Source organism: Xyrauchen texanus, chromosome 9, assembly GCF_025860055.1.
Source record: "Xyrauchen texanus isolate HMW12.3.18 chromosome 9, RBS_HiC_50CHRs, whole genome shotgun sequence".
NCBI lineage: Eukaryota > Metazoa > Chordata > Actinopteri > Cypriniformes > Catostomidae > Xyrauchen > Xyrauchen texanus.
Window position 1 is genome coordinate 21,158,220 of NC_068284.1, and position 11,048 is coordinate 21,169,267.

At 35.9% G+C, this 11,048-nt stretch overlaps 2 protein-coding genes across 2 annotated transcripts; one reads left to right on the forward strand and one right to left on the reverse strand.

Moving 5' to 3' along the window:
* Positions 1–76: 76 nt before the first annotated feature.
* LOC127649691 (F-box only protein 15-like) lies at positions 77–7,482 on the reverse strand. Its single transcript, XM_052134927.1, has 10 exons — positions 7,352–7,482; positions 6,124–6,228; positions 5,817–6,050; positions 5,480–5,695; positions 5,213–5,330; positions 4,985–5,067; positions 4,646–4,885; positions 4,221–4,231; positions 3,489–3,610; positions 77–909 (listed from the first exon to the last, which is right to left on the reverse strand). The coding sequence occupies exons 1-10, from the start codon at positions 7,480–7,482 to the stop codon at positions 640–642; spliced, it is 1,530 nt and encodes a 509-aa protein (XP_051990887.1). The 3' UTR covers positions 77–639.
* Positions 7,483–8,906: 1,424 nt separating this feature from the next.
* Positions 8,907–10,944, forward strand: LOC127649192 (peroxynitrite isomerase THAP4-like). Its single transcript, XM_052134184.1, has 5 exons — positions 8,907–9,047; positions 9,312–9,465; positions 9,590–9,699; positions 9,807–9,910; positions 10,550–10,944. The coding sequence occupies exons 1-5, from the start codon at positions 9,023–9,025 to the stop codon at positions 10,664–10,666; spliced, it is 510 nt and encodes a 169-aa protein (XP_051990144.1). The 5' UTR covers positions 8,907–9,022; the 3' UTR covers positions 10,667–10,944.
* Positions 10,945–11,048: the final 104 nt, after the last annotated feature.

Here is an 11,048-nt window from a genome sequence, read left to right on the forward strand (position 1 = left end):
TTTCAAATAATGGTTGGTAAAATGGAGTGTATGATGTGAATTTGAATCACTTTTAAGCACTGCCAGAAGAATTTTATCTAATTAAACATTTTACAGAACATTGTAAATCATGTCTCTATATCAGTCAATACCATTCAAAATAGAACAGGCACAGTGTTTCAACAAGTATCACTTCATTACTTGAATGACCTTCACATAAATGCCACTGAGTAATAAATCATTCATATAAATACAACATTTGGGTTAACTATCTGAGTTTAGTTACACAGTAAACAGCATTGTGTTATTGACTGCCAGAACTATATTCATGACAATTTTAATAGCCTCGAAAAACAAGATGCTTTAATAAATCACTTAATAAAAAATAAGACATTAAACTTGAACTAAAAATAAAAGTGCTTAGTTGTAGAACTTCCAATTAAACACTTCCTGACATATTTCAGGACTTTGAACAAAACTGAAAACACTCAACTAAAAGTCCCAAAAACTCAGCAAAACAAAACATTTTTCATCAACAAGAAACAGATGAAATTGCCTTGGAAAAAAATATACAAAATAATTGCAAAATTATCTTTAGATATTTACAACTCAAAGAACTGCAAGAATCTTTTCTAAACAAAATTAAACATATCGTAATTTTCAACATTCTCCCCCAACTTGCTTCTTCACTTTGGCTGTTGGAAATATAATGATTAGTTGCACCAAAAAGTGGTGCTGAATCTCCTCCATCCACTCGAAGACCATTTTGACCTTCCCCTCCGCATCCTCGTAAAAGATGTAGAACTGTTTACCTTCGCAGCCTGAGCGCAACAATCTTTGGTGTTTAATGGCCATCTTAACAGGAGAACTCACACACCAGAAGGGACGCTGACCCTCATCAAGAACAGTCAGCGTCATCATACAGCAGTGCTAGGACGGAGTGCGAGAAGTAAACACAGTTACTTTTCTCATCCTATTCCCTCAATAGAGACATGTACAATCCACAAACCACCACATCTGTGTGCTAACCATATTGCACACTTGTTTTTTCACTGACTGTGGATGTTCTATTGCATAAAAGTCTTGAAAGCCTTGGTCATTGGCAACATGATTTTAGTCTCAATGTTTCTGCCATTTTTACACTTGTGTACCACTTGTGATTTCTGACATATGGGCCATATTTCACTTCACCTAAATAAATATTCTGGCAGTGAGGGATAGCACAATCTTTTCAATGGGTGCCTTAATGTCTTAAGGGGGTCACACACCAGATGAAAAGTGCCACACCATGTAGGACAAAGCACAGGTATTGCATATAGACCTAATTGTTGAGGTGCCCACAGATGGCATTCCAAAACAATGAATCTAATTACCATACAGACAAAAGTTACATACACTTCTTTAACTGCATTTATTCAAGAATGTACAAAGTGGCATTAATGAGTATGCAGGATGGTGTATGGAAAAACATGCAGCTGAAAGTTTAGAAAGCGTGATGTTTATGATACATTTTCTCTATGTGTAGTCTAGGATTTAAAGGAATGTTTCAATTCAGTACAAGTTAAGCTCAATCAACAGCATTTGTGGCATAAATTTGATTACCACAAACCTTTATTTCAACTTGTTTTTCCTTTTCTTTTTCTCCCCTTTTCTCCCCAATTTGGAATGCCCAATTCCCAATGCACTCCAAGTCCTCATGGTGGTGTATTGACTCGCCTAAATCCGGGTGGTGGAGGACGAATCTGTGTTGCCTCCATGTCTGAGACCATCTGAGACACGTGGCTTGGGCTTGTTGAGCGCATTACCGCGGAGACGAAGCGCACGTGGAGGCTTCACGCTATTCTCCGTGGCATCTACACACAACTCACCACGTGCCCCACCGAGAGCGAGAAAAACACATTATATCGACCACAAGGAGGTTACCCCATTTGACTCTACTCTCCCTCACAACCGGACCAATTTGGTTGTTTAGGAGACCTGGCTGGAGTCACTCACCATGCCTTGGATTCAAACTCACCACTCCAGGGGTGGTAGTCAGTGTCATTACTCCCTGAGCTACCAAGGCCCCCTTGTTTCTCCTTTTCTTTCTTCAGTGAGTCACAGTGGAAGTGAATGATTTTACAACTTCGTTACCAAGACGATGTAATGTCAACAAACCCGAAGACCCTAAAATGACTGTAAAAGTTACGATTTAAACAACTTTACAGCTCAAATAATACATAAGTGTTAACAGAAGAATTAAGTGGTTTTATAAAATGATAAGCTTCACATTTCTGTTTAAACTCTCCAAAAATTGGCCCCCATTTATTTCCATTGTAAATGCCTCACTGTAACCTCGATTTTTGCTTTTTTTTTAAAGAAAAGGAGGAACAAGTAAAAATAAATGTTTGTCAAATCTGTTACTAAAAAAATCCCTATCCACAATGAGTTGTCTAGCCTCAGTATTGTACGGAAACCCTTGAAGGACCGGGCGGGAACTTTTTATTTCGGAAACAGTTTTGTGTGGCCTTGCAATAAGTTTTACGTTCCCTTACAATAGTTTGCTTTCCCTCGCAATAGTTTTGGGTTCCATGGCAATTGTAGTAACACCATCCTAGCCACAATTACCATATTTAATCTATTGTAAAACCATGGTTAATATGGATACAGTATACTGTATTAAAATCATGATTTCTGCCAAAAACTATAACTACTACAGTCTACAATATTACTATAGTAAAACCATAGCTAAACTATGGTATTTTTATAGTACAAATTATGTTTTTTATTACCATAGTTTTCGTTTTTCTATATTATCATTATGGTTTCACTACGAATGTCATGGGTAAAATAGGGTTACTGTAGTAAAATCATGGTAAATGTATTATGAGGTAACGCAAAACTTTTCGCACTGGAACGCAAACTCTTACGTGGGAACTCAAAAATTTTACGAGGGCCCGCAAAACTATTTCAGAAAATTATTCCTGCTATGTCCTATCAGGGGCTCTGTAAAATTGTAAGTTCCTTGATAATGATTTGGGTCGAATGTAATGGAAAACCACGTAAGTGCTGGTAAAGTGTTGCAGAAAAATTTAGAAGCCATTGATGGGTGCCACTGATGGACACTGAATGCCGGCGATGGTATGCTTACATTCATATAAAACAATCGTTTAAAATTTTAGGACGCTGTATGTTGTCTGTATTCCACATTGGGAGTTGACCCCCTTTAGGTCTTAGGTTACATCTAATTTTACACTGGAATTTGTGTGGAAAAACTTTTCAGTGTTTTGTTGACCGAACAAGTAACACCAAGTTATATACAGTACAACCCAGTGAAGACTGTACTACTGGACTGTACTAACATTCTTCATTCGTTTTCCATCCAGACCCACAGAAATAGTGATACCAATTTTTTTTTTTATTATCCTATGCATAGCATACAGCACTGACTAACTAGTCAGTTTAATGGAGAAATGAAGTCTAAATAAAGTGGCCACTCGGTCTATGGATCAGGAATGAATCATATGTACCTCAACAGCTCCCTGCAGTCCCTTGGCTTGCCATGGAAGATTGATTTTCCCTACAGGTATGTGCTTTGACACATCAGTGAAATCAATGGCATCCAACCGTAAATAGTCCTCCTCAGATGTCACTGGTAAACATAAAAATAAAAAACAATCATTCAACTACAAAAATGATTAAAGGAATATTCTGAATTTAATGCAAGTTAAGCAAAATCAACAGCATTTGTAACCAACTTTATTGCAACAAAAAACATTTTAACCCTTCTTTCCTTAAAAAAAAAGAAAAAAATCTATGTTAAAGTTATAATGGAATTTAATAGGGTCATTTTTTAAGGGCGTAAAAGGCAGAGATGTGAAGCTTATAATTTTATAACAGCAGTTACTGTATATACATTTTTCTGTTAAAGCTTGTGTATTATTTAAGCACTAAAGTAGTTTATTGTTTACCACATTACATCATCATGGCAACGAAGTTGTAAAATTAAATACAACTTCACAGAAAAAGTAAGTAAGTGATTTTATCACACTAAAATCATGTTAGCATGCACATTTTTTATGTCTTGTGGTTATACTTTTGAAACAGTAATTATTTTAACATTTACGGATTTGCCCCATCACTTCCAATGTAAGTGCTTCACTGTAACTTTTTTTAAAGAAAAGGAAGATCAAGTTTAAATACATTTATTGGTAATCAACATTATGCCATAATTGTTGTCGACTGCACTACTTGCATTGAACCTGGAATATTGCTTTAAATGAAAAGTGTGAAAATCTTGTGTATACAAACAAAAAGTGTATACACACAGTTTACTATAGACCTGATTTACACACCAGGTTTTGGAAAGCGGAAGTAAACGATTGTAGGGTAAACTTTGACAGTGGTGAATATTCAAAGAGCAAAAGAAAAAATCCAACATTACATTTGAATGACTTTCAAGAAGGGAAGAAAATTGAGAGCGGTGGATTTAGACAGTAAAATGGGAGAAAATGCCAAATTTACTGTCACTCTCTCAGCAGCTTTAAAAGAAACCCCCCTCACAGCTGTGGTAATTCACTTTTTAAAACGAATTCCAGAGTAATATAACACAAAGCATAATGTTATAAACTTACACTCAATATTTAAAAAATTTATCATATAAAAAAGTTGACTAGATTTAGGCTGCTAAATTAGGAGGAAACGCTTCATCACAGTCTGTGAAAAACGTCTATTGTCTTCAATTAGCAGATTAGGCTTTAAAAAGTTGTTAAAATGCCCATGTTGTAGTTTACCTCTGCTGTTCAACAGTCTGGGGAAATGGCCGCACATGATTTGCCGAACTGGATTATGAAGCGCAATGTGAAGGGAGTATCCATGGTGACCAGAGTCTGGGTCCACAGAATTGTCCTCTGTGGGCATGTAGGGACTATTGATGTGAAAGAACATACTGTTTGTGTTAAGAAACTATTTAGGATGTTACCAACTTCAGCAACAAAATAAATGATTATAATGACAATTCATGTACCAAAATCTTGACCCAAGTAGGCTTCTTTCAATCAGTTTGTGGAAGTGCAGGTTCACCATGATAAAAGCAATTTTCCAATTGCCCTTCAAACACCGTCAAACAACACAAAACACAATATTTGTTCTCAGACAACATACACTTATAGTTGAACAGTAGCAAATAAGCTGAGTATTACAGAAAAAAACAAGTGATTTGTATTGAAATTATTTGGAGCTTGGCTGAACATACCCGCCAGACTCCAACAGAGATGCCTTTATCAAACTGCAGCAACTTCACAAGTGTGTCAGATCGAAACGACCATTGTACTGATCTACTCAACTTTGTTTTGTGAATCAAAGAACGCCACCTTGGCATAAAGTTGAGAGGCATCAATTAGGTCAGCTTTTTATTTTTAAAAGTAATCGTTCATTCAAAATGAAAAGTAAATGTTGACAGAATTTTCATTTTTGGGTGAACTGTTGCTTTTGGCAGTGACTTTTCACTAGTTTTCTTTACCTGTCTCCAGTAGCAAGCAGTGTTGGAGTCATTATTCCATGAAGTTGTATTGAAGCAAGATTGTATATTTTCGGCCAGATACCATGGATCCAGCACACTGTAACCGATGAATCCTCAAAGAAGGTGTGTGTCTGCTCATAGACAGTCGTGCATCCGTTCTTTTGTGTGAGTGTGATCTCCCACTGAATGTGCAACCTCCTGTCAAACACCAGTTGTTACCTTTTTACATAGTTATTATAGGTAGTATAAGTCACAGGTTAAGAAAGAATGAGTAGACCTAGAGAATCTGTTTTTCTGTCTGATGTTCAAGGAGAAGATGCAAGTGGGAATGTCTAACCTGAGAACTTGCTCTGTCAAAACTGGCATGCCTGTGTGGGGGTTCGTGTATCTTAGCTCCATTTTCCACATGGTGTGCCTGTAGCCAGCCATGTGCTTGAGCAGCAGCTTCTTAAAGTATCCCACAGGTTTCTCTTGCACACTTGCAGTGCTCAGGCCTTCTTTCATCACACCCACTTGGGGCCTCCACATTTTCTTCTCGATCTCACCAGCGTACAATGCATACCACAGAGCACTGGACAGACATGTTACCATATATATTTATTCTTTATTCTATTTTTACATATTCCTTTATATAATGCACTCACTTGTTATTAGCCAGATCATGAAACTGCTTGTTGACAAAGCTGACATTAAAGAGGGAAGAAGCATCCAAAAAGGAAAGAATCTTCTGGATGATCTCAGAGGGCAATCTATGTAAAGTGGGTAGACAATAATTAAATCTGTATAGTATCTTTAACCTAGCTTAAATGCATACCTCGGGTCTTCAGTGACCTCATTCAAACTACTTTAACTTTTTAAGTTATGCCCACACCTCTTTAGTATTCCTCAACCTTTCTCTTATGAATTGTCTAACACTAAAAATAAAATAAAAACAACTGACAAAATTACAAAAATAAATAAATTATTTAATTCTAGTCGTTTAATTACCAGAAGTGTATAGGGTCTTTAGTAACCCCAGATAGTGTCGTAAAATATATTTCAATTTTGACTTCATGTCTATTTAAGTTTACTATCACAGGATATCTATTTCTTTGTTTATTACAAGACAAATGAGTGTCATAATGAGCAAAACTATATCATGCTGATTTTCTGAACAGTGGTGGTGAATTATAAGTATCCCATATGCACATACACAAACATATTATATATATATGTTATTTGTGGCCCTGCTGTTTCAGTGATTGACTTGATTTACATTGGATGAAGAAGCAACATTGAAGTAAAATATAGCAAGTGTAACACATGAACAGTATGATATGACTATTGCCATGTGGGTGTAATACTGAAATGATGTAAACTGTACATCTATTTAGACTCAAAAAGTATGACAATTATGAGTAACTTGTTGTGTGTATCTCAATATGTGTTTTAATACCTACTCTCATAAAATTTCAGTGTAAAAGTAATGACATTTTCAAACTGTCTTAATGTTTTGAAAATGTTACACTATTTGGGCATTTTGTAGATCCATGTGTGATAGATGTATAAATGTTTGGCGAAACGCCCATGCATTAAAGGGTATGTTGTATGGGGAATAACCTGCCTCTCCAAATAGTTTTCGTAGCTGCCCTCATAATGCTGTTTAGGCACCAGAGGTTTGCATGGTTCGGGAGACTGCAAACGCGTCTGTCCGGAGGTGTCCTTTTCCCGCCTGTACCAAATTAAAAAAAATAAATAAAAATGTACAGTCTACATTATGTAAAATATATAAAGTAGTTGTATGCGATTTAAGCGAATGGGTAGCAAAACCAACATCGTTGGTCATTCTCAAACGTTAGCTACGCAACGTTTGAGAATGACTCGACTGCTTACCTTCTTGCACCTTCAAACTGAGCAATTTCGTCTTCTGTGACTCCATCCTGAGCATCTCCATACGTAGTTTGTTGGACTTTGTTGTTGAGGCTTTGTCTCAAACTCTGGAGAAACTCACTAAGAGTAGCCATGATGATTTCAGTTAGGTTTCGCTAACCCGCACGGTCTATGAATGAACTAACAAGACTCTACTTTCCTAGAGACCAAGATAACATTATCAGCAAATTAAGTTTATCAAGAATATAATTCTCAAATATACGAAACTCTTCTGTCAGGTTCCTTTTTGTGTGTCGTAAATAATTACCACTTGCCTGGTCTAAAATTCATAAGACTCCGATTATTTGCCGATTATTAAGTTATCTATGTTCAGTTAATTAATAAATAAATAAATGTAGGCGTATTGATTGGGTTTTCAACATTCGACATTGATTTGTCATTCAACCCCCTTTACCTCATCCATTTTTTGGAGGTTATGCCCACACCTCTTTAGTCTTCGTCTTATTTTTATTTTATTTTTCTGTGCTTGATACATGTATCCCCTGTGCTTTTTGTTCAATAAAAAAAAAAAAAAAAAAAAAAACCTCTTTAGTCTTCCTCAACTTTCCTCTTGTAAATAGTTTAACACACACACACATTTTATGTTGTTGTGGTTATTTGTACTTCCATAAATTATATTTGGATGATTATTTCATATGAAATAATCATCCAAATATAATTTATGGAAGTACAAATAATATATGTAATAATATATATATATACGTTTACTATAACACAATATCTATTTATTTGTTTATTACAATATAAATTAGTACTAGGCCTATATTATATATAAATATAATTATGTAAAATAAATCTATTTAGCCTCAATAAGTGCCTAAGAAAATACTTATGTTTAGTTTATTTGTAGATTATGAGTTATGTGAACCTCAATATGTTTTGACAGCCAGTATCTCAAGATATGTCAGTGTGAAAGTAATTAATCCTGTTCTAGATTTGGTTTATCACATTATCTCTTTGATAGGCTATATGAAATATAAAGCATGAAATATATTTTTTCTATCATTTTTCTATTGTCTTGAAAATATTTTTACACTATCTGAGCAGCTTGTAGATCCATGTGTGATAGATATACGTGCCGTGTCTCTAAAGGCCTGAATATATAAGAGTGCTTGGTGAAATTCCCATGCATTTAAGGGTTAAACGGGCTAGTCAAGGCCTGTACTTGAATATATCAGGTATGTATTTTGTTTGCAGCAAAGGCTTGCGTAAAGACTAAAAAATCCACTTGTTATATTAACAAATCAATCTGTTAATTTTCATTAAAATATACATAAAAATAAAAAAAATTATAATGTTTTTCAAATGTTTGTGTAAACACAAGAATATACATACACACGAAATATATATTAGATTATAGCGAAGTGTATACCAATGTGGAGAGGATATTTGAAAAGTTTTATTTTCTCAAATCCAAATATTTTCCTTCAAATTGATTGGAAGGGCTCTTGATTACAAGCCTACATCTCCCAGAATACTTTACGTGTGTAATCAGGAAGTAAATACGAATAAATGGCAAACAGATAGTAGTTCAGCCGCAGCGACGTCCTAAATAAATTGTATATCATTACACACTGCTAAGAAATTCCTGGGTGTCTGAAATATTCGAGCGGAATGTCTTGCCCATTCAATCAGTCTGGTAGGATTAGCTACATTCAAATTCGTAGACACTTGATTTTTTTCTTATTTCTAATGCCTTATGTTTGATTTGTCGTCTATTAATTTAATAGGCCTACGTCAAACGTCAAAGGTATTGTCATGAAAATGAAACAATGATTAAATATAATGCCCAGTGACAGTGGCTCCACCGAAAGTTTATTTTACATACGTGGTACACGGTGCACTAATGTTTTGTGACTGTCCGCTTTAACCTCATTTTAACCCGCTGTCCGTGTGTCCGCAGCGCTGCTAAACCACGCAGTGCTGCCACTGGACTGGCTCCTGGGAACATGGCAGTCTGATGAGCCTGGAGAGGGCTCTTTCCCCTCTATCGCACCTTTTCGTTACTCTGAGACTCTCCATTTCTCACATGTGGGACAGCCCGTGATCAATTTTATGTAAGTTAAAAAAAAAAAAAAAAAAACGTTACTCTTTGATGATTATTATTGATATTGTTAACTCTGAAAGTCTGACTTTGCAATTTGTATAAGAAGTATGAATGGTTGTGAACATTTATTACAGGTTTAATGCATTCCATGCTGAGAGCAAAAAGCCTCTTCACAGGGAATGTGGATTCATTAGGTTTCAGCCAGGCACAAACAGGGTGGCCTTCATCATCGCACAAAACTCAGGTATTTGATTTATGTTTAGTCTTATGTTCTGTCTGGTACGTTAAGCAAAATATTGCTATGTATGTATGTATGTATGTATTAAAACCAAATGTTTGCACCTCTTTCAGGTCTAGTGGAGATTGAGGAGGGGGAACTCATTGGACAGCAGTTGACTTTGCACTGCACCACTCTGGCTAGAACATCTTTTGCTAAGGAGCCATTTGTTCAGCAGGTTTCAAAAAGCACACTGATTGTCTTATCAGCTCACAGCAGTCCAACAGTGGAACAATGATACATTCTAATATTGCACATTTTCTACATGCATTTCATGATGATAAACATTTGATTACAATGTTAGTAAAATAAGAAGTAATTTGTACTGGATTACTATTTTTTTATTTATTTTTATTTTTTTTTAAGTAACTTGCCCAACACTGCTGGTGAACATTCCACTTTAGTTTTAAAAAATACACTGCATGGTCAAAAGTGTATGGGTAACATGACACTGTCCTAAAATTTTAACTCAGTCATATGTGGAAGAACTTGACTGGTCTGGAACAAACTGTGACGACAAATCCAAAGAACACCTTTGGGGTGAATTGGAACACTGCAAGATATGCCCAGTCGCCCAACGTTCCTAATGCTCTTCTGTCTGAATGGGAGCAAATCCACAGCAGTCATGTTTCAATACCTAGTGGAAAGCCATCCAAAAAGTGTGGTGGCTTATAGCTACAAAGGAAGAGGCAACTCCTTTAATGCCCGTGGGCTTTGAAAGCACATATGGGTGTAGTGTTGGGGTGTCCACATCCTTTTGGCCATGTAGTAAAGGCTTAAAAATATATGTTTCACTAATAACTCCTATTTTGATCAGATCTCCAGGCACATCCAGCTAAAGCCGGATGGAAGACTGGAACAGACCGTCTCCATGGCACTGGAAGGACAGCCTCTGACACAGCATTTGCACATCACCTACCGCAGGACTGATTGACCAGCTGAAATGTGGGAGGAAGATGTGATAACAAAAAGCACTTGTACTATTTATGTCTTGTTCGATGCAAAATATTGATGGTTCCTATATAGCAACCTGCAGGTGATGGAAATGCAATATATGTGTGACTTGGAATGTTATCTGATGTGATCTCTCTGGGGGGAAAAAAATCATTGCAAATACTGTTACATTAGAGAGGTCCCTTCTTGGTATGTTTCCTGTAATGTAGAACAACTAAATCGGAGAATAAAAGCCTTTTTGCATAATAAATGGTTTAAACATTAATTAAAGAGAACTCTTGTGTTTTAAGAAACTGGTGTTTAGATTTAAGTTTATCAAAATGAAATAACCAGTAACACTTTACAATAAGGTTTCTTTATTA

What these genes read in the sequence shown, in the direction of transcription:
- LOC127649691 (XM_052134927.1), bottom strand. Translation starts at nt 7,482, where the DNA reads ATGGCTACTCTTAGTGAGTTTCTCCAGAGTTTGAGACAAAGCCTCAAC. An exon ending in CATGATCTGGCTAATAACAA is followed by an intron (nt 6,051 to 6,123) that starts GTGAGTGCATTA and finishes ATGTCTGTCCAG; the next exon opens with TGCTCTGTGGTATGCATTGT. An exon ending in TCTCTGTTGGAGTCTGGCGG is followed by an intron (nt 5,068 to 5,212) that starts GTATGTTCAGCC and finishes CGGTGTTTGAAG; the next exon opens with GGCAATTGGAAAATTGCTTT.
- LOC127649192 (XM_052134184.1), top strand. Translation starts at nt 9,023, where the DNA reads ATGTCTTGCCCATTCAATCAGTCTG. An exon ending in TTGCCCATTCAATCAGTCTG is followed by an intron (nt 9,048 to 9,311) that starts GTAGGATTAGCT and finishes GTGTGTCCGCAG; the next exon opens with CGCTGCTAAACCACGCAGTG. An exon ending in CAGCCCGTGATCAATTTTAT is followed by an intron (nt 9,466 to 9,589) that starts GTAAGTTAAAAA and finishes CATTTATTACAG; the next exon opens with GTTTAATGCATTCCATGCTG.